At 33.4% G+C, this 22312-nt stretch overlaps 2 protein-coding genes across 2 annotated transcripts; both read right to left on the reverse strand.

The window, feature by feature from the left end:
- Positions 1–8641: 8641 nt before the first annotated feature.
- LOC103496750 (major pollen allergen Ole e 6-like) lies at positions 8642–9431 on the reverse strand. The gene is made up of 2 exons (XM_008458736.3): positions 9101–9431; positions 8642–8881 (listed from the first exon to the last, which is right to left on the reverse strand). Exons 1-2 carry the CDS (start codon positions 9327–9329, stop codon positions 8856–8858), a joined length of 255 nt encoding a protein of 84 aa, XP_008456958.1. The 5' UTR covers positions 9330–9431; the 3' UTR covers positions 8642–8855.
- Positions 9432–12897: 3466 nt separating this feature from the next.
- Positions 12898–17149, reverse strand: LOC103496751 (probable LRR receptor-like serine/threonine-protein kinase IRK). The gene is made up of 2 exons (XM_008458738.3): positions 15265–17149; positions 12898–14608 (listed from the first exon to the last, which is right to left on the reverse strand). Exons 1-2 carry the CDS (start codon positions 16581–16583, stop codon positions 13150–13152), a joined length of 2778 nt encoding a protein of 925 aa, XP_008456960.2. The 5' UTR covers positions 16584–17149; the 3' UTR covers positions 12898–13149.
- Between the last annotated feature and the right edge of the window lie 5163 nt (positions 17150–22312).

Below are 22312 nucleotides of genomic sequence, written 5' to 3' on the forward strand. Positions count from 1 at the left end.
TGGGAGAGAAAAAAACCAAAAAACCCTTTTTACTTCTCTTCCTTTCCACTTTCTTTTCTTTAATTCTTTTTTAATAATAAATATATATAAAATATTATTTGCATTTTCTTTTTCCTTTATTTTTCCTTTCTTTTTTCTTTTTTGAAAAAAATCCAAAATGGTTAACACAAAACATTGCCATTTTTCTTCAACTTAAGTTCAACTTCCTATATTAAATGACAATATCAAAGAATCCAAAGAGAATCTGATGTGCCAGCAAATAATATTTGTTTCGTTTTTCCCATTCACAAAACATCGCTAGGGCTTTCTAACTGCCTAACATATTTCTAGCAACACAAAAAACGTAGCAAAAATGGTTTTAAATTTTTTTCACATTTATTATTAATATTGTATGCTTTTAGAATAATTTTCAAATATATAATGAATTTCCTGGCTACAACAAAATATATCGATCACTGCAACAAAAAAATTTAAAAATGAAAATATTTTCAAATATTTTGGTCAAAATATAACAAAACCATAATTCTTTAGTGTGTCTAGTTACATGAGCCATATTAATTTTCATTTTGGCATACCAAAATGAACAAAAAAGATATTAACTACACAAAAAATTGTTAGTTCAATTAGAAATTCTTCACAAAAATAGAGTCATTCTCCGCTATTTCAAACTACATAAACTTGAAAAAGGTACATTAAAATGAATAAAAACATGCTAAACCTTAACTACTTGTTTCAAATGAATCAAGTATCAAAATATATAAAGTAAATTACATTCGTACCCATAAAGTGTAAAAATGACCTATGTACTTTAATACAAAAATCCTCATATATGTTTCAAATCATCCAAAAACCTAAAAAAAATGTCCTAAAAAGTGTCAAAATCGACCGACCTACAAACAACTTGGTGTGACTACCAAACTCAAAACCAACTACAATATATATATATATATATATATATATATATATATATAAGGTGTCTAAGTGATAGTTCAACAAAGCATCCAAAAAGCTAAAAACATGCCATGATTTAAAGTATCATAATTTTCAATTTTTATATGTTTTAAAGCATCAAAAAACTTAAAACTTTCATAATTTTCAATCAAAATGACAAGCTTAAAATCCTAAAAATAAGTGAAGGTTCAAACTATATGCAAATGACCTAAGTGTGACTTTCAAACCCAAAACCAACCTAAAAAGTCCCCGAAAAGTGTCTAGGTGACACTTCAACTCTCAAAACAACACTTACATGCCCCAAGTGTGACTTTGAAACAAAAGTCCAACTAAAAATATGCTAAAAAGTGTCTTAACTCTCAAAGTCGACCTACAAAACAAGTTTCAAATGCCTAAGTGTGATTACAAAACACAAAACTACCTATAATAAATCTAAAAAGTATATAAGTGATACTTCTACAAACCATCCAAAAAACTTTAAAAATATCATATGCTTTAAAGTGTCATGTATGTTTCAAAGCGTCAAAAAGACCTAAAAATGGCATAGTTTTCAATCAAAACGGCAAGGTTAAAGTCCTAACAAAAGGTGAAGGTTCAAACAACTTTCAAATGTCCAAGTGTACCTTCCTAACTCAAAACCAACCTCAAAATCTCTAGAAATGGTTTAAGTGGCACTTTAACTCTCAAAACAAGTTAAAACTACTCAAGCATAACTTTCAAACAAAAAACCAAATACAAAATATCTAAAAAAAGTGTCTAAGTAACACTTTAACTGTCGAAACAAGTTAAAACTACCTAAGTATGACAAAAACTCAAGCCTACAAAATATATGTAAAATAGCCACAACATATTACAACTAAAGTATACAATAATTATGAAATATATGCATGATTGACTACCGTAGCTGCAGGATAGTCACAACATATTACAACTCAAGCATACAATGAATGTGAAATATATGCATGATTTGCTATCGTAGCTGAAGGATATTCTGTCATGCCCCGTCCCAAATGCCACACCTCGAGACTAAATGAAGGGCGTGCTACCTAGACATTCATCGAATACTTCTCGCGAGGTAATGTGTTAAATGCCTAATGAGCAGAACAACTCTTTTTTTTTTCTTTTTTCTCATCTCTTAACGAAGCTCTTCCACTAGAGACCTAAGACTTTCACTTATTTTGATAGTGGAAACACTTAAGAAAATAACACACATATATAGTATAACGAAAATCTTAAACTCTTTCCATTATTAACTTAAGGCTTGCAAATTACAAATTACAAATTATACTTTGTTCATATAAATTAAACCTCCTGGTCTTCTGGCGTCCTTATTCTTCTACCAAGGTGCAATCTTTCGTGCCGCAATAGTAGGCTTGGTGGAACTCTCTTGGCACTGGTACTCAGCCTCCACTTTAATTATTGCCTCTTTCTCTCCATTGCCTCTTCAATTACCTCCATGAGGCAGGCGTTTACAGGTGTGAAGTTTCTCTTTTTCTTTCTTACCTTATTCATCTCGCGACCTCAAACCAGACGACAATTGTCAAGGCTTCCTTACCCTACCTCAGCTATTCATGGTTCTCATGTCTCTCTTCCCTGCTTAGCTGAGGTTTGGGCATTAAAGAGTGGCAATATTACCAACTGACTCCTTGAACGCATGACAAGATACCATGACTAGCACACCAAGTAAGACTACAGAGACACTCTATCTTCCCTCCTTAGCTTACCTACACAGCCTCAGGACTATCCTTCACATGGCCTCAATGTCTAACAACCTGGAGAGGAAAAACACTTAAAACGTAAGTTAACGAACTTAATGAATAACGGGTTTGAGAAAACCTTTGGGGGAAATTACAAGAACCCACAATAAAACAAGCAATAAGTTATAACACATGAAGTTCATCGTAGCAAATAGTTAACATATATTGCATAACATCCACAATTAAATAACCACACCACGAGTTACTAACTATACCACTATCAAAACCACAATGTACATTGTCATTTTGAGACCTAGAAATTTTCCCTCGCTGACCTGAGATTCGCTCTCGCTAGTATCACACGAGGTACTTAGGATATCCAATAGCGTCTCGCCACATTCACATTCTTATATCTGAGAGTTACACTCCACCAGCATCTCATCAGTGTCTTTCTCACAGCAATCGCTACAATGCCATTACGCTGGAATTCTTTCGCAACAATCCCATTTTAAGACCTAGGAATCTTCCTTTGCTGACATGGGATTCACTCTCGCCAATATCACACGAGTTATCTAGGATATCCGACCACGTCTTATCATATCTTTCTCACAACTCGCCCCAATCTGGAAATTCTCTCCTCGCTGACCTAAGATTCGCTATCGCCAGTATCACGCGAGTTATATAAGATTCTATCCACCATCATACGATAAAAAAAGCCACAATCATACAACACGATATCACTGCTTACTCATAGCACAAAACAACATAATTAATAATACATTTCATAACCATCAACATATAGGAAGAATATAATACTTAACATGCATCATGTATTGAACCTATTTCTCAGAACAAAGGTCCACCAGTGGTTTATAAATCATATTCAAAACCATTTTCCATTACTTATAAAAACACGTTTTTTCATCGTTCAAAGAATACTCGAATTTGTGGAAACATTTACCCCTTTCACCTTATTTTCTGAAAACGTTCAAAAGAATGGATCTTAACAGTCATAGAAGTAGGATTCATAAATCATATGTGATCATTCAAAGATGTAATAAAACCACATTCATTTCTTTCAAACAATGCTCATAAAACCAAACACTCTAAAGTTATTCACAACCACACATATGTAAATAGTTTTGTCACTTACAACCTATTGCTTGAATAATCGGAAACTATATTTAAATAACAGCTTTTAAAACTAAGATGTTACTGTAATGACCCAACTCTTTATACTAAGCTGAGGTCATTACTACTAGCAAAAAAAAGACTTTAACATTTAAAATGAAAAGAACACTAAAAACTTATAAACCATAATTAAAAGTATGTATTAAAAAAAGCTAGAAAATAAAGTCCTAGTTTGGGCCCTGTCTTACTTTTAAAGAAAAGTAACATAAAATAATCCATGAGTTTCATATATTCAAATAAGAATAAAAAGATCAAATACTAAAAAATGAAAGGCAGAAGCAACAAAAATGTCCCCTATGGCAAGTTACGGTCACTTCTTGTCATTCGCCAGCTTTCCTCTACCTCTACCTAAAAAATTAAACATAGAAAGAGTAATTATAAACATATACTCAGTAAGGGACCCACTACTAGTCCCGATAGGTGTCTATTAACTTCCCATTAGGGTCCCATAATGAAGTATCCCAAAACTATCATGCTCCGAACACACGCAATCTAGTGATCCCGTAGGAACACATCTGGTCTTTGGTGAACCCGAGGGAACACCAAAGAGAATCGAACTCTAAGTAATCCCGTCGGATCATTCATAAAACATATCATGATAAACTGGTGGCCCAGTCGAACCACACAGTCATAAAAAAGTGGTGATCCTGAGGGACACCTATATGGGTATGACCCTACTAGACAAAGTTAACAGAACACTCATCCATAGCATGTAGCATATCATAAACATAATAAACATGACATGAATATCAATCATAACGTCTTTAATCATGTGATTAATATATCATGCATCATCATAAACATAATATTAGTCATCATCTATAGCATCGCATTATGCATTTTAACTACCATCAATGCATAACCATAAATACATGCAGTCTCTTAAATTCAGTTCAAAGGTCCAATAGTAGAATCTCTTATCTCAAGATTAGCTAACAAATCTTTCCTAACAATCACGATCAAGCCTTCCAAAGAATAGATCCTAAATAGCAAGGGAACCCAAAAACTAAAAATAATAAATTTATTAATTAATCAAAGGCCCAAAAATTATTTTAATTCAACTTATCCAAAGTTGAGGTTGAACTCCAAATCAACCTTGATTGAGGAAAGATTCCACCAAATAATTGTTCCACAATCTTTCAATTACACCTTTAATAAAAATAATCCAACGTAAGAAAAATAACTCAACTTAATCCAAATTAATTTATTTAGGACCAAAAATTAATATTTGATGGGCAATACCTAAAACCCAATCAAATACTCACCAAGATAGGAAAGTAGCTTAAATTGACTCATTAATGGCTTGGCTAAACAAGAGTGAGGGAGGAGGGCAACTTGCGGCTCAAAAGGGCTCGATAAGGGGAGATCTCGACTCAGATGGCTCAATAAAACGCACACAGCTCAGACTATAGAATGGAAGTAACGAAGGAGGAACCGGCTTAGGTCTACTACTACTACTACTACTAATAACACCAAACTCCAAAATTTCAATAATTAATTAAATATTCTTCTAGTAAATATTTAATTAATCATAATTTCTACAAAATCAACCAATTCTCACCGAATATCTCAAAATAATACCCCAATAACTCTAACATAATTATATCAAACTTAAGATAATTAAATTTAAAATTACCTTATTTTTTAGGCATTTTAGTTACACAAAATACTTAGCCTTAACTTCTCCCTGCTTTCTATTTTTGACCGTCCGTTCAACATTTTAAAGTTTCTCATTTTTCCTTCATTAGGAAGGTTTTCCCCTTTTCTTTTCTTTTTGGAAAACTACCCCTTTTTTCGGCTCTTTAGTCCTATTTATAGAGACCTTTCACATCCAAGGGTCCCTTATGTGCCTTACATGTGTTGTCTTAGCACGTACCACATTATGTTACCAATTTGAACTTGACACATTGTCTGTTTGTCAGACGGCGATTTGACTTTTCCCTATAGATGCACACCTTATCTCATTGGGAAGTCAAACTCTTAATTGTCCAACTGTTCATGTTCTCTTCCCTAAGAAGCTATCGTTGTTTCCTTTCCCACAGCGAGTTGTCATGTCGCTTGACAAGCCATTTTCTTCCTTGCCTCAATCTCTAAGGTACTAATACTTCGTGGTATCCTGCCAATACCTCGCTCAGTGCATCGTTTTTCTTGCCATCTACTATTATCGCGTTACTTACCTTCATGCGATATAGTCCTTTGGCTAACATTTTTTCTCTTTGTGTCGCCTGCTTTCTTTCGCATATTTCTCTGCGAGATGTTTCAATACTTACTCAAAAAAAATTCATCAAGGCTTTTTTCCCAACATGGCACTTTTTTTCATATCAGAGCCTTACAAACAACTTTATTGAATAATAAAATAGTTTAACATTCACAAATCACAAGTTTTACGACATAAAACCCAACAATTACAACAATGTAAATTTATTTTCGAAAGGAAATACTAATTAAACAAAACCAGAAACCACAAAGCCTCAATGATAGCAAAGGAGAACCAACAAGGAAAATCAACCACAACCTGATAACCTTCTTCAAAAAGGGAATAAAGAAAGAAGGCGAATAAAATGAAACTTAAAATAATTCTTATCAATAGTATGCGGCCAAGGCAATGAGCCAACCCATTCATTGAGCTTACCCACAAAAAAAAAAAGATCGGAATTGGGCAACAACAGCCAAAGACATAATCTCACTAACCAAACAATATAGCTTAGATAGGTCTGCATCAGAGGAGCAATAAGGGTTAATAAGTTGATAATAGTTAGACTCAACAACAAAAGGGGGGAGAACCAGCCAACAAATCTAGCAAAAATAGCATAAAGGCCCCTGATTATCAGGACCCTACCCAGAACCCCTCCTCTCTTGGTCCAAGTGATGTTGTGAAGCCAACAGATATCGTTCTCTACTCAACAATACCTATTGACCCTAACCATTAATACCTTTACTTGAATAACTTGCTAAATTGTTTTTTTTTTTTTTACTAAAACTTGCTAAATTTCATTGTAGGTTGTTGCTTCAAGAATTATTTGGTGAAACTTACTATGAGACTTCATAAAGTATTTTAACACTCGAAAAGACGTAATTATTGAGGGTCAGAACATAATTTAATGTTCTAGAGTCTTATAGTTAGTAACTTTATTTGTCTTTGTAAATTGAGAGTAGTTTGTGGAGAGACATGAATAGTCATACTACTTGTATAATATTATTGTAAATTATGTACGCATATGACTTATTGTTGAAGAATGAAATTATTGTTGATTATAGAGTTTATTTTATTGATGAAACTATGTCTTTATTTGAATGAATGTAATACAGGAAATGGGAAATGAGAAATGTAAATTGAGAGGAAGTGTCAAATATACTGCTTTACTTGACATATAAAAAGAGTCAAGTATACTATTTTACTTGACATGTAAATAGGGTCAAGTATACTATTTTACTGGACACGTAAACAACGTCAAGTATACTATTTTACTTGACACGTAAAAAGCGTCAAGTATGATATCTTAGTTGACACAAAAAAGACGTCAAGAAATATAATACTTTGACAGTTTTTTAGTATCAAGTAGTGGGACTATACTTGACAATCAATTAATTGACGCTTTTTAAAATGTCAAGTATAGGGTTACTTGACACTGTATCAACGTCAATAAGTAATCCAATTTTTGTAGTAGTTAATATGTTTAGCAAAATTGTTATAAATAGAAAAACTCTTTAAAATATTTATAAAATATAGCAAAATTTTAAATTCTATCCATTTAGCATCCACGTAAAATATGAAATTTTGCTATTATTTACATTGTTATATTTGAAAATTATGCAATTTCTTTTAATTTAAAAATGCATGATTATCACCTGAAATCAAATTAGACTCTCTTCTTGGCTGGAATTTCTTTAAAAATTATTTAATCTTGGAGTGCAAAATATGTCTAAAAAAATAAAACTAGTGCATAACACATTATTGTTAAACACTAATCACAAACGTAATTAAAACTTTATAATATTATCTCTATGTTATGATTATGTGGTTGATAATGTTAGATAAGGTTTAATGACCCACACAATTTTATAATAATATTATTATTATGTTTTTGCTAACTTTAGATTAAACTAGTGCAATGAATTATTTAAATTCAGTTTAGGTTTCTTTGAAAACTTAATTAAAGATTATTGAGAGTTACTTATAAGCTTAATATGCTTTGTTTAATTAGTTTGAATTAATCTGAATAATGTTGTCTATGTCACTCATGACTATATATGCACTTAGCCAGTTAATAGTTAAAGAAATATATATATATATATTTGGTTGACATTGGCCCATCATTATTTCTTCATAATCTTCATAGTCTCTTTTGCTTAATTAAGCAAAGTAGGTATTGTTCGTCTGGCAAAACGATCTAATTTTCTTATTTCAACTTGCTAACTATATCATTGTCCAAATTGGGTATTTCAAAATATGTGTACTTGTCCAACTCCACCAATATTATTAGAGACTTCATGTTAATTAGAGTTTTTTATTTTCAGCATTTTTTTTTTCACATGATTATTATAATAGGTTATCACCACTGTTCGTGTGTGTGTTTGTGTGTATACACACTCAAGGGGAAAGTTAATAATGCTTCATTTTCTCCCCCATATATATATATATCCATATTCTATTGCTTATCAATGTTATTCAAACTTATATCGATAATTAAACACCTTAAATCAATTAAATTTTGTGAGATCCTGTGTGTGTATATATATATATGTTTGTGGGGGGGGGGGGGTGTGTGAGAATATAAATATTAAACAAAATGTGGATACGATTTGATGAACACAATTATAAATATAAACTTTTTTTGGAATAAAAATAAGGCTCGATCAGAATGACAAAATGGTCAATTCACATATTGATAACACCAAAGGCCAAGAACTTTATGGATTTTAATATTAAAATCAAATCACAAGTTTGATTTTGATATAGTATTGCTAGATCCTTCTTTCTCAAGAGAGGTCTTCTTTCCTTTTGTTTCTCCTTATTCAATGCAATTCAATGTGTAGCTTATCTGTAAAAAGAAGAAAGAAAAACACACACAACAATGTGAAATTAATATGAAAAGAGAAAACTCTACTAAATTTACAAAAAAAAATACATAAAATCGATGAAAAAGTTGATGCGTTTCTTGTATATTGATCTAGAACTCATAGACGAGTGAAGAATGGATGAAAATATTGCAGAAATAAATAATTTAAGATTGAAGATAGAGAGAAGGGAGAGAGAGTACCAGCAACTTCTTTTTCATTGCAATCTTCGTCACATTTAACTTCACAATAGCTTTGGCCACTGCCATTTTCTAGACATTCCTTCTCACAGGTTTTAAAGCAAGACTTGTATTTGGCATCAAATTTGGCCTCATATTTGGCCACTTCATCCTCCTTGTTGGCACTGGCAAATTGCAAAGCAGCTACCACAACAATGCACATCAAGAACAATGCAATCATTTTCTTGGCCATTTTTTTCCTTTTTATTCTTGGCTTTGGTGGGTGTTCTTGCCTTTTGGTGATGTTTCAAGTCTTGCTTTTGTGAGTGGATGAAGTTCTGGAAAGGATGCCAAGGCTTTTTATAGGGATTTAGTAAACCTAAATTTAGATCAATATATAGTAAGATTACCTAAAAATGGGGATTTTCTTTTTCTTTTTTTTTTTTTTTTTTTTTTCCTTTTAGCCCATAAAAATATGCTTTGTAATAGAACATGAATATTGTATATGCCATCCATTCATAACAAACATTGAACTAGCAATAATAGTAAACCAAAAAATAGAATTTCCTTTTTATTGAGTGTTGTGTTTGCTAATTGTGATGAGTAAGGTAAGGTAATTCTTTTTCTTTCCAATTCCTAAAAGAAGCATGAGAAAAGGAAAACTTAATCTAAACATTATCAACCCATCCCAATTTTAAAGTATTTTCGTAATAGTACAAAGAGAGCTAGAAGAGAAAATGCTAACTAAGATGAGTACAACTGAAAGGAAAGAATACAAGTAAAATAGGGCATCATGTATTACAAAAATGTATGTTTACTATAATAATAACCGCCAATTTATAATAACCTTAATACCCTTTATGAGTTAGAAAAGAAATTTAACAGACCTACAAATTAAAAGCTACAACGATATAAAATTAATTGACTAAACTCATTAACCACATTAATCAATATTTGTTAACTATATGTACAGTCCACTAAAGATTCACAATTACAAACACTATAGATATATTTTTGTGTCCACAGATATAGACTAATATAAAAAAGTTAGTCCTTCACGAATATTCGTAAAACCAACTAGGACTAGTTACCTTTTTACCCATGAGTTACTTCTTAGTTCTCAAGTATCAGTGCTCTTCTAATGAACAGCCTGTTTAGGTTCAACCAATAAATAGAAACTGCTCTTGTGTCATATAGAGAATGTAGAGTCATTTGGTTAAGTACCGTAGACACCATTTAAAAGAATACTCATACTTAACTTAAAAACGATCTTGTCCCCAAAATGGTAGGATTATTTTGTTGGGATTGATGCCCTAAATCTTGTGATCTTGTAGTTTTTTATTGTATTATACAAACATTTTATTTATCTAATAAAATAAAGTGTTTCATTTTATTTGACTTTTAGTTGCATTAACCCCCAACCTAAACATGTATGTGGAGACATACAAGTGGATCATGTTTAAGTGATAAACTAAATGGTCTGTAGTAATAGATAAAATCGGATACCTTATCCTGGTGACACTACAAATATGGCTTGCTTTTTAGTTATTACAATTGTTCTAAAGTGCTACAAATGATTTTGATCCTAATCATTCATGTCGAGACATTAGAGCAAAGGTCAAAGAGTTTGTATAAGATCGAACCATGAAATGAATAGAGCACATGTACAAATCAAAGAACAATCTCTCGAGAACATGTGTTCATAATATACAATCAATATTAAGACTAAGTTATCTAGGTTATCCTGGTGAAATAAAAACCTAACTAGTTAACGGATTTACATCTAGTAGATACTATATTATGGTCCAGTCTTATGCAAATTCATTAAATAGGATATCACCACTCGCATGTCACCTACACAAATGTGTTGGATTATTGCGTTTCTATCAAGTGTTACCATGATAATATACCCAGCTTTATTCTTAGGCTCTTTAAGTTATATTTTCAAACATTGATTCTTATAATGTTTGCAAAAAGCAGCTTGCGGTTCTAACCTCATAAAGCAGCTTAGTATGTTAGTTCAGTGGATTTATGTTATCAAAATAAACTAATAAAATAATCAATAACACGTATTGAAGTTACAATAGTAACATTTTATCAATAACTGTCAATAGATCACATTAGCTATCTACGAGTTTTATGACATAAAACCCAACCAGATTACACTAGCAATTGTTGTCTAACTCTAGATTCCAGAGAGTCGGTGAAAAAGGATGTACGGTAAAAAAAAAAAAAAAAAAAGGAAAGGAAAATGTAAATTTCTCCAATAAAAGTATAATTGAAATTTGGAGAGAAAATGAGAATTTTTTTTTTTTTTTTTTTTTTTTGCATAGGGAAAGTGTAGTTAAATAGGTACAATAAATAATCAAAGACAATAAACTATTAATTAAACTTGGAGTATGTTAAAAATTGTATATTCTTCCCCCAGATTGTTAATGAAAATGAGACATAGTATGATATATTAAATGACGAAATTTCAATAATAGTCAAAGAATTCCAAAAGGGAGTCCATGTGGTTGATAACTGAATTATTTGTATTCAAATGCCAATTGGTACCTAATATTCTATCCTAACCTCATCTTTTTGAATTAACCCAAGAAAATGGCAACAAAAATCTTACTATAGCTCCCAATTGGTACAACTCATTGCTTAATTCAACCCTCTAAAATAATATTTCCCCTTTTTCAAATAAAATAATTATTAAATTTGATTCTGCCTTCAAATATCAATCCCTTTAGCTTTTATAATAAACTTTCTTTTTACTTTTTTTTTCTCATGATTTAGTCTTTATTTCCTATACATGTAGAATGATAAATCAATCAAAGGTCAGCTTCCTTTGATAAATTATAAAAACAAAGTTTTTAAATTATCAAAATTAACAATTAAGCTTAATGAAGTTGACCAATCAACCGGTAATTGACATTTCATGTATATATGCAATTATTTATTCCTAATCTATATTCCTTCTTTTTTCTTTTTAATCTAAATGTCACTTATACAACTCAACTTAATCTTATGTCTCTTCCTAACGAAGAGACGAATTGATCTTATAGCCATCAATTTAATGGTGTTTGTAGTTCAATCCAAGGCTAAATCAAACCAAACTAGTTGTTTGGTTGGATAAAAACTACAAATATTCGGTTTGATTATATTCGGTTTTAAATCCAAAATCAAATCAAATCGAAAATGGTTGTTTCCTTGTAATTTCAAACCAAACCAACACTTCACTAAAAATCAAGTGTGTCGATTACATGTTCACCCTTGCATGAATCAACATCGTTATAAGGTTTTATTCCTTTTTGTTAACTAAGTTTATAATAAAAATAAAAATAAAAACATTAATATAAAAATTGGGGGTGTGGAGGGAATTGAAAACAACAAAGAAGAGACAAACAAATTGAATATAAAATTTGGAGGCAATTAAGATAATGAAAAAACACTATTGTTTTATCTTCAATTCCAAGGCCAAGAAATTTTATACAATTCTCTTTTCCAATTTCCATGTACTTTTTACATCTTTTTAAAAAATTTCACTCACCAGTTTTGATTTCATTCTTTTGTTTTCAAGTGGGTTCGAGAATCTTTTTTCCCTCTGACCTTCTCCATTGTACTTTTTAACGAATGTAGACAAGTCAAACCTTGTCCTTTCCCCAACAGAAAGCTGCCAAGAACAGCAAATGCTGAGAGAGAAGCAAAAGAAAAAGAAAAAGAAAAAAAAGTTAAGTTTCAAAAATATTATAATAATAACTAAGATAATCTACTGAGGTTGCCTCAGCTTTTATCATACAAAAATTCAGATGGCATAATTAGGGGCTAAAGAGTTAATGGAAGAGAAGAAATATAACTAAATAGGAAGCTTGGTGAAAGTGAATCCAGTGACTTTTTAAAAGGAAATAAAATTACAAGAAACAAGCAAAAAAAAATTACACTAAGCCAAAAAAAAAAAAAAAAAAAAAAAAAAAAACAAGCCCATTGGCATCATCAGATAAAGCACACTGGATTATTTTTCACCGTAAGAACCGGGTATGTGACCGTGTCCCGGGTTAATACGCAGTTGTGTTCTTGGTTGAGTTTTATCCCAATTCTTCTTGTAATTCTGATGGACATTTGATCATCTCCAATATCTTAACCATTTCTCTCATGTCGGGTCGGTTTGATGGCACATGGGATGTGCATATCAAGCCTAATTTTAACACTGGGACAGCCTCTTCGATTGGAAAGCTCCCTCTCAGATTCCTGTCGACACATTCTTCGGCTCTTCCTTCTTCCACTGCTTCTCTGACCACGTCGCTAAGGACTGCAACGTCGTCTTCCATGTACTCAACAGGTCTTTTCCCTGTAACCACCTCTAGAATTAATATCCCGAAGCCATACACATCGCATTTTTCGGTTATCTTTACTGTTCTGCAAGCAAACTCGGGTGCCATGTAACCGAGAGCACTTTGGATCTTGCTACTTAAAACATAACGGTCTAACATTGGCAGCAATCTAGCTAGACCATAATCTCCCACCTTAGGTTGACCATTACAGTCAATAAGAATGTTGCTGGATTTTATGTTATAGTGGATTGTGTTTGATTGATGTAAGTGAGCAAGACCTTTCGCTGTCCCAAGAATTATGTCAAACCTCTCATTCCATGACAGGACATTGTCATCCGACGCTTCATGGAGCAACCTATACAAGCTACCTCTGGAGACAAATTCGTATATAAGGAGTTGTAGTGAGGGAGTCCAATAATAACCTTCAAGTGCCACGAGATTTTGGTGCCTGACAATTCCAAACTTCCTAACTTCCCTCTCGAAATCCTCTTGGGACTTGACAAGGCTAGAAACTGTAAGCTTCTTGATTGCAACTGAGTGTCCGTCCCGCAGAATAGTATGGTAAACTGCTCCAAATCCACCACGTCCAAGCTCACAATCCTTGTTCAGTAAGGCATGAGCTCCTGTGCTAAAGTCAAGTTCTCCTGATAACACCACAAGCTTTCCAGAATTCTCATCGGGACTGGAGGAATTACTGAAATCATCCCCAACAGATAATGCAAGTGCAGCTGCAGATGAAGACGACGTGGGTGATTGAACGCGAAGGTTGAGAATGGTGATCGAGATTACACCAATGATTATGAAAGCAGCGGCACCAATGGCAACCAGTGCAGAAATGCTGAGGATATTTCTATTTCTTTTGTGATTATTACTTGGTGGCAGTGAGCTGGAAATGGAATCTGATGTCGAGTTGGGATTAAGAACAATAGGTTTCGGAAGGACAGAAGGGCAAGACTTGTTAACAACAGAGCCACAAAGGGATGGATTGCCAGTAACGGACGAAGGGGAGATTGTGTTAAAGAATCCACCACCTGGCAGCTCACCCTTAAAGTCGTTGTGAGATATATTGAACACAAGAAGGTTTGGAAGATTAGACAACTGCTTTGGAAGGGTTCCATTGAGATTGTTAAAGGATAAATCGACATTTTGAAGATAAGAGAGTTTAGCTAGTGCTGCTGGTATTGGGCCCGTTAAGTTATTGTGTGATGCGAACCTGCCAAATTTGACAAAGATAAATGTTACCAGAAATATTAGATAAACTAGGTCATATTAAATGCTGAGCAAACACCAAATTCTTCTTTTTAGATAAGAAACATTTCATTGAATAAATGAAATATGGGGAAACCCAAAAGCACCTTTACATGATTACAAAAGAGATTTTCCATTGGAAACTAAATAAGAAAGATTAAAGTGCTTACAAGGATGCCTAGTTTTGCACCAAGACAGAATCAAATCCATGAAATTATCAAAAACTGAAAAAGAGACTTTAAAATGACGTTTATTGTGCTCGTTCTATAATGTCTAGAAGGAAGCTCAAAACAAATACTAAAAGTGTGCCCAGCCTTTCAAATACTAAGAAGAAAATGAAAGGAACTAACTAAAGTTATAAAGACTGACTACAACCCCCAATCAAACGATAACAGTTTTGATGCTTCATATACAAATAGATATATCCAGCAAATGCCAAGTTTCTTTGACATAAATTACAATGCCATAAATGGTTTCTGAATCATATAAGCAAGTTTGAGAGAACAATTGCAAGAAACTAGTTTAAGGTAAAAACGGTTTATAGTAAATGCAATGCTAGAAAATGCAAATGGAAATTCAATCAAACAAAAGTAGACAAGTGAGCAAGGAAAGGACGCTTACAGAGTTGTAAGGGAAGAACAATGAGCAATTGAAAAGGGAATTTCACCCCCTAGAAAATTTCCATCCAGCTTCAGCTCAATTAGGGACACAGCTCCTCCAATTGCAACAGGAATGGTTTCGTTCAACTGATTTCCACTCAAATCAAGAATGCTTAAAGCTTTCAAATCTCCAATAGTTTCTGGAATTGAACCAACAAAATAATTCCCAGACAGGCTCAGAATCTGCAGCTTGCGTAAACTTCCGATCTCAGGAAGATTACCCATGATCAAATTATGACTGAAATCTAATGCCAAAAGGCTTTGGCACTTCATAACAGATTCTGGAAAGCTATCAGTAAAGCCATTTGAAGAGAGATTCAAAACTTTTAGATATTGAAGATTCTCCATTGTAGCTGGAATACGACCAGTAAAATTGTTCCCTGAAAAGTCAATAGTTTCAAGGCTTTTCATTTCTCCTATCCACTCTGGAATATCTCCATCAAACAAATTCCTGCCTAAAATCAGATTACTACACAAAACAAGTTTCTGCATGGTCTGAGGAAGATTCCCAGAGAATGAATTCTCACTAAGATCAATGGACCTCAGAAGCAAACAGCTCCCAATGCCATCAGGAATATCTCCAGAGAATCGATTCTTGCTCAAGTTAAGAGTCCGCAGATTATACAAATTCTCAATTACCTTTGGAATTTCACCCGACAGAGCATTATCAGACAAGTCCAAGGATCGAAGCCCACTGATAGACCAAATTCCAGAAGGCAAAGAACCCGAAAACCGATTTGAGGAAAAGTTAACTGAAATAAGACTCCCACAAAAGCTCAAACTATCAGGAATTTTTCCAGAAAAATTGTTGTTAGCCAAAGAAATGACTCTCAATGACCTACATTGACGAAAAAAATCATCCGAAACAGCACCGGAGAAGTTATTCCCACTCAAATCAATCATCTGAAGATTCTCCACTCGAGCAAAATTAGGGCTTATATTTCCACTAAGATTGTTATTGGAGAGCGATAATCTCTGCAGAAATTCCAACTGGAAAAGCCCTCGGCCAAGCCGACCAGAGAGAGAGAAGCCATTGAGGTTGAGCTCGATGACTCGTTTGGATCTGGGACTACATTGAACACCAGTCCAATTGCAGGGACTATCGTCATCTTCGTTCCAACTCGCGAGTTTCAGCTTGGGATCTTGAACAGCAGCTTTAAACACAATCAGACCCAAAACGTCGCCGTTTAAAGATAGGTTTACACATCGAGCACAAAGTGGAGCCAAAACGAACAAGATGAATAACTCAATCAGCCGTTTCATCTTCAAAAATGCTCGCATTGTTGATTAACTCCGAAGACAAAACCAACACAAAGAAGCCATAGCAGGAAATATACAGGTACTGAACAAAAAACCACAGTCACAGAGACCTCAAAATGGCTCAGACTAAGAATAAAATTACTGAAACTAAGCTAGTTTCACTCAAACACATGTCGCATACATACAAACAAGATGCTAGAAGTAGAAAACGAAAAGGGTTGTAGAGAATGTTTAGAAAAGGGAGAAATTCCAAAATTCTACAGAACAGCAAAAGCCAGAAAAGAAGCACATTCAAACAAAAAAACCGCCGGAGCTTACGAAGATTGTTGAAGAGAAAAGGCAGAGCGCCGGTAAAGTGAGTTGCAGAGGAAAGACTAATTGAGATAAAGAAGAAGGATTAGGTGATGAACACTGAGAATAGACTAGTTTGAAACAGTGGGAGGAAGGAGAAGAGAAGTGGGGGGCAGATACGGCGGAGTGTGGTGGGAACAATGGCGGAGGCAGTCGCCGGCGGTTTGTTTTGAAAAGTGAAGAGAGATAAGTGTTTGTTTAGAAGAGGGGGGGGGGGGGAATTTTGGGGGTTTTTAATAAGTGGAAATGAGAAACCACGTAGGTAGGTTGAGACAATTAAATAGACCGTATGGGCACGTGGCTTAGATCTACTCTTCCTAGTTGGATGGTGACGTGGATTTTTCTTCCTAAGGTTTTTTCTTCTTCGTTTTATGAGACTCCTAAGAATAATGTGAGCCCTTCAATTAAAATTAAATATTTTTTACTTCAAATATCAGCTTGGTAGTTATTATCTGGGGGTTGGTAATTATTATTTATTATGGAAGAAAGTACTTAGCGAGTTGACAAGAATTACGAGATCACACATATAAATTATAAACTAACGCAAATATCCATGTAAAAAATATGAGATAATATGAATAAGCAGGGACTACGCTTTTTTAATCTTAAATTTAATTTGTTAAAAGTACTTTTCTTCATTTAACTAAATAATAATAATAAAGTTGATGAAAATAAATGTGATGCCCACATATGTTTTCAAAATTTAAGAGTTAAAATTTAATAAATAGGTTAAAATTCATTTTTTATTCCTAAACTTTTATAAAACTAAAAAAAACTTAATACCTAAACTTTGGTTTGTAATGATTTAACATAATTTAGTCCTTAATCTTTAAAATTTGTAACAATTTAATCTCTACGGTAGAAATTAGAGTTAAGATTTAATGAGATTCCATGCATAAATAAACCGATAAACTAATTAGAGTTTCTAACATTTTTATAAATTACAAAATATATGTCATCAAATAATAGAATTTGGTATCTGGTTTTAATGAATTTGTTAACATTAAGGACTAAATTGTCATAAATTTAAAAGTATAAGGATTAAATTGTTACATTTAAAATTTAAGAATTAAATCGTTACAAATTTGAAAGTGGACTAAATTGTCACAAACCAAAATTCATAGATTAAATTGTGTCTTTCATGAACCAAAAATGATTTTCAACCTAATAAATAACAAAAAGTTTTTGAAAAAATTAGCAATAAATAATGCCTAAGCTAAAACTTAGATTTTTTCTAATAAGTCTAATAACTAAAATTAGACATTTGAAATTGGACATGTGAAAGTATAAAAACTAGGGGTCATTACCATAACCCAACCCTTGTTTGGGGGAAGGGTTATCATAACCTCTCTTCCTTCTCTCTCATTCTTCTTAATCTCTCTTCAACTCCCCCTAACCCTACCTCTTCAACTCTCCCGTAGTTTTATTATTTCATGTATTTTTAAATTTTATTCTTTTATTTATCAAATGTCATTTGCTTTTAATTAATTTGAATATTGTTTTTTTATTTTTTATTTATGAAATTAATTTTAATTAAAATTTAATTGTGATTAGTTTACGTATTTAGTCCTCATATCTAACTTTTTTTTATTTTTTTTAAATTTTATTATTTCATATCTTTTATTTGTTTTTCACTTTTCAAATTTTTTATTTTAAAATTAATCTATCTATATCTAAACTATTTATGATAAATTGAAGTTAAATGAATTTCTAAATTGGTAAAAAATCAAAATAAAATTAAAACTGGAGAGATCAAAATAATATTTTAATTTATTATTTAATTATGTAAGAAGAGTATTGCGATTTGAATTCTCTAACAAGATTCTTACTCCAAATATCATTAAACGTGTTTTTTTCTAAGGAAAAATAGCTCTATTAACATTTTTCTAAAAATTTATGAATTTTGACAATGTTGTTCGGTGTGGACTTATTTTTTTAAATTTATTTTATTGAAACAATTAGACGAATTTCTAACTTTTAAAAACCGAACCTCTTCTTGAAGCTCAGATCCTTTAAAGGTACAAACATCGTTACAAGACTTCAATTTTAAGAACATTCTCAAATCAAGCATCCATGTTCAACCAAAAGAGAATCAAATGATCAAGTGTTAGAGATTGAATCACATAACAACTTTCTTCGGAACCCTTATGCAAACACCCATAACCTTGTTCTACCGGCTATTGTTCATGGCCATTTTGTGCATGTTTTTATGAATGTTCCTTCTTCTAGCTTGGAAGAAGTTGTTATTAGGTGGTCGTCTTGTTTGCCTAGTTGGTTTTCCTCTACTTTTGTACAAGGAGGTTTTTCTCTATTAACTTTGGGATTTCTTGATGTTGCGGGTAGACTTTGAAACCAGGAGTATAATGATCAACAAATAGGAAACAGGAGGGTAAGAACAAGACTGAAAGAGAGATAGATAGGGTCAACCTCGACTTGCCCATAAAAAATGTCTAGGTCTTAATAAGCTCAATATAAGTTTAGCCAAAGAGTGATGAAACCTTAAAAGTACTAGTAAAAAAATATAAGCTTGGTCACTCTCAACTCCAAAGCGATCTGTGAACATGTGGTCTAACAAAAAACCTTAATCAGATAAGGTATAAGAGGAATGTCAAAACCTATAAATAAGACATAATAGAACATGAACTACAAGTAAGTTCTTAAAAATATCGATTTATGATTTTACAGCAAATTAAAAATCTAACTTAAATAAATAACTAACCGGAAGAGATAGGGGTGGCGATGGCACCGGAAGGGAGGACCGAGAACATAAAAAACAATAACAATAAATCATAAACAATAGCAATAAAAATCTCTCTCTCTCTATAACGACCCAACTTTTCATACTAAGTTGAGATCATAAAATTTCTTAAATTAAATTGAAAGGTAAAACAAATGTTCATGGTCAAAACTTCAAATACTCATTTAAAATCATAGATAAATAAATCAATAGAAATAAATCTCAAAATACCAAATTCCTAGTTCGGGTTCTATCTAGTTTTAAAGAGCAAAATAAATAAAAGTGCATAAATATTGAAATCAAAGTCTAATAACATTAGGCGGAAGCAAAAGTGGTCCCCTATGGTATGTCACGGTCACTTCTTGTCATTCGCCAGCTTTCCTCTGCTCTTACCTCTACCTCTGCCTGAAAAATTAAACATAAGAGAGTGAGTATAAAAATATACTCAGTAAGGGACCTACTACTAGTCCCGCTAGGTAGCTGTTAACTTCCTATTAGAGTTATGTAAAATGGTACCCCTAAACTGGCACGTTCCCGAACACGTGCAATCTGTGATCCCGTAGGAACATCTCTGATTTTCGGTGAACCCAAAGGAACACCTAGGACAAAACTGGTCTTTAGTGAATCTCGAGGGAAACACTCAGACAATCGGGGTGTGAGTGACCCCGTCGAGCTACTTGTAAACATATCATCTCATACTGGACTGGTGATCCCGTTGGACTATACAGTCATAAAAAGATGGTGATCCCGAGGGACACCCATGTGGGTACGACTCTAATAGAAAAAGTTAACAGTACACCTATCCAATAACATGCAACATAACATAGCATCATAAGCATGACATGAATATTAATCGTAGTAGTCTTAACGATGAGATTAATAATTCATGCATAAACATAACATCATCAAACATGATCATCAACATGTCATAACCAACAGTCAACATAAATATAAACTATGTCCTGATTATCAGTTATCATAGCATAAACTCATTACGCATCTCAGCTACATCAATGCATAACGGGAAATTAAATACAAGCTCTTACTTCAAATTGAAGGTCTATTAGGAGACTTTCTTACATGGAGATTAGCTAAATCCAAAGAAATGAAATCCTGACGGCAATGCCAAACATCCCAAGAAGATCCTAAACATTAAGGGTAAAATACTAAGAAAATAAATTTAATGGTTGCTTACAGACCCAAAAATTCAGTTGTTTCAACTTACTCAAAGTTGAGGTCGAATCCGACTTATCCTTGGTTGAGAAAAATCCACAGCTCAAACTTCCAAATAAAGTCTAATTAATTAATCCAAAATTAATTTAATTAGGATCCAACAATTAATCTTTGATGGGTATGCCAAAACCCCAATCAAAACTTACCAAAATAGTGGAAAAAAAAGGCCAAAAATAGGCTAGGTGGCTCAAAATGGCTTGGCTGGAGGGGAAACTAGCTAGGCGACTTGGCTGAAGGACAGGTCGGCTCGCAGCTCACGATTGAAGCAGGCGCACACAAGAAAGCTCGGTGTGGCTCGGTTCCAACAGACGCATGGTGCGGGTCGGCTCGGCAAAGGCACAAAGAATGGCTCGAGTATGGTTAGCTGGGCGGATCTTGCGCACGTGTGGCTTGGCGGTTGCTCACATCCTGACGTTCGTTGACGGTGGCAAGCAATGAAACCGTAACGGAAGGATGCAGTAGAAGATGAAGACGACACGACCGGATGGCTCGCGAATGGTGATGGCAATGATGGGCGATGCTTGTGGTGGTTTACGAATGACGGAGCAACGACGGAACAAACTGACTTGACGACGGTGCGACGACACTTGCGATAGGGACAAACAACTAACACTCAAGATGAACGGCTTGCACGAAAACGAGTAGGCCTGCACAACGGTCGTTGATCGAAGATGGGTAGCGGCGGCGAGGGTAGCTAGGATATTTTTTTCTTTAGGGTTTGCTTGAGGAAGATGATGAATAGTAACCCCTCACACTTCCTAAGGGCTATTTAGTGAAATAATAATAAATTATTATTATTTTTCTTTTATCATTTTCTTATTTTATTCCCAATAAAACAACTCTGTCTCCCTCCTCATAATTATTTCATCTCTCTCTCTCCCTCCCCCCCCCCCCCACGATGTCAGGAGAAGCCTTTTTTCGACGTTACTTATCCCAACGTTCGTGTTGTGCATTAGAAAATACATATTTTCTTGTAGTGTAATGTAAATCACAAAGATGACGAGTCAGATCAATACTGACATCACCAACAAGTCTAAATTAAGAAACTCCTCGACCTCAACTTGAGGGTCGACCCTTAAGAGATAAGTATAATCTGCTAGAAGCAAAGGTGAAATGAATAAGACATAGTGTAGAGCAATTACTCAAGGTAATTAACCAACATGGGAGTTAACACAACAAAGAACCATAATTGATTGTTTTTTTATGGTCACCCAAAAAAAATCATTAAAATTTTGATTGGTTATAATTGTCAAAAAGCGACTATCAAAGGTTGGCCGAAAGCGGTTGTGGGGAAAACAATAGACAGAATTGGTTGTCGAAAATCGGGTAAAAAACATTAGTTTGAGGTTCACAGGCGACAATATTCATTGGAGATGATAATCAAATGTTGGTTGAGACTACAGTCAACGGAGATAGTTGTCAAAGGTTG

The sequence above is a fragment of the Cucumis melo genome, chromosome 10 (genome assembly GCF_025177605.1).
Source record: "Cucumis melo cultivar AY chromosome 10, USDA_Cmelo_AY_1.0, whole genome shotgun sequence".
NCBI lineage: Eukaryota > Viridiplantae > Streptophyta > Magnoliopsida > Cucurbitales > Cucurbitaceae > Cucumis > Cucumis melo.

Coding starts and splice junctions, on each gene's coding strand:
- LOC103496750 (XM_008458736.3), bottom strand. CDS start 9,329: ATGGCCAAGAAAATGATTGCATTGTTCTTGATGTGCATTGTTGTGGTA. Junction 8,882..9,100: donor CAATGAAAAAGAAGTTGCTG/GTACTCTCTCTC, acceptor TTCTTTTTACAG/ATAAGCTACACATTGAATTG.
- LOC103496751 (XM_008458738.3), bottom strand. CDS start 16,583: ATGCGAGCATTTTTGAAGATGAAACGGCTGATTGAGTTATTCATCTTG. Junction 14,609..15,264: donor TGTTCTTCCCTTACAACTCT/GTAAGCGTCCTT, acceptor CAAATTTGGCAG/GTTCGCATCACACAATAACT.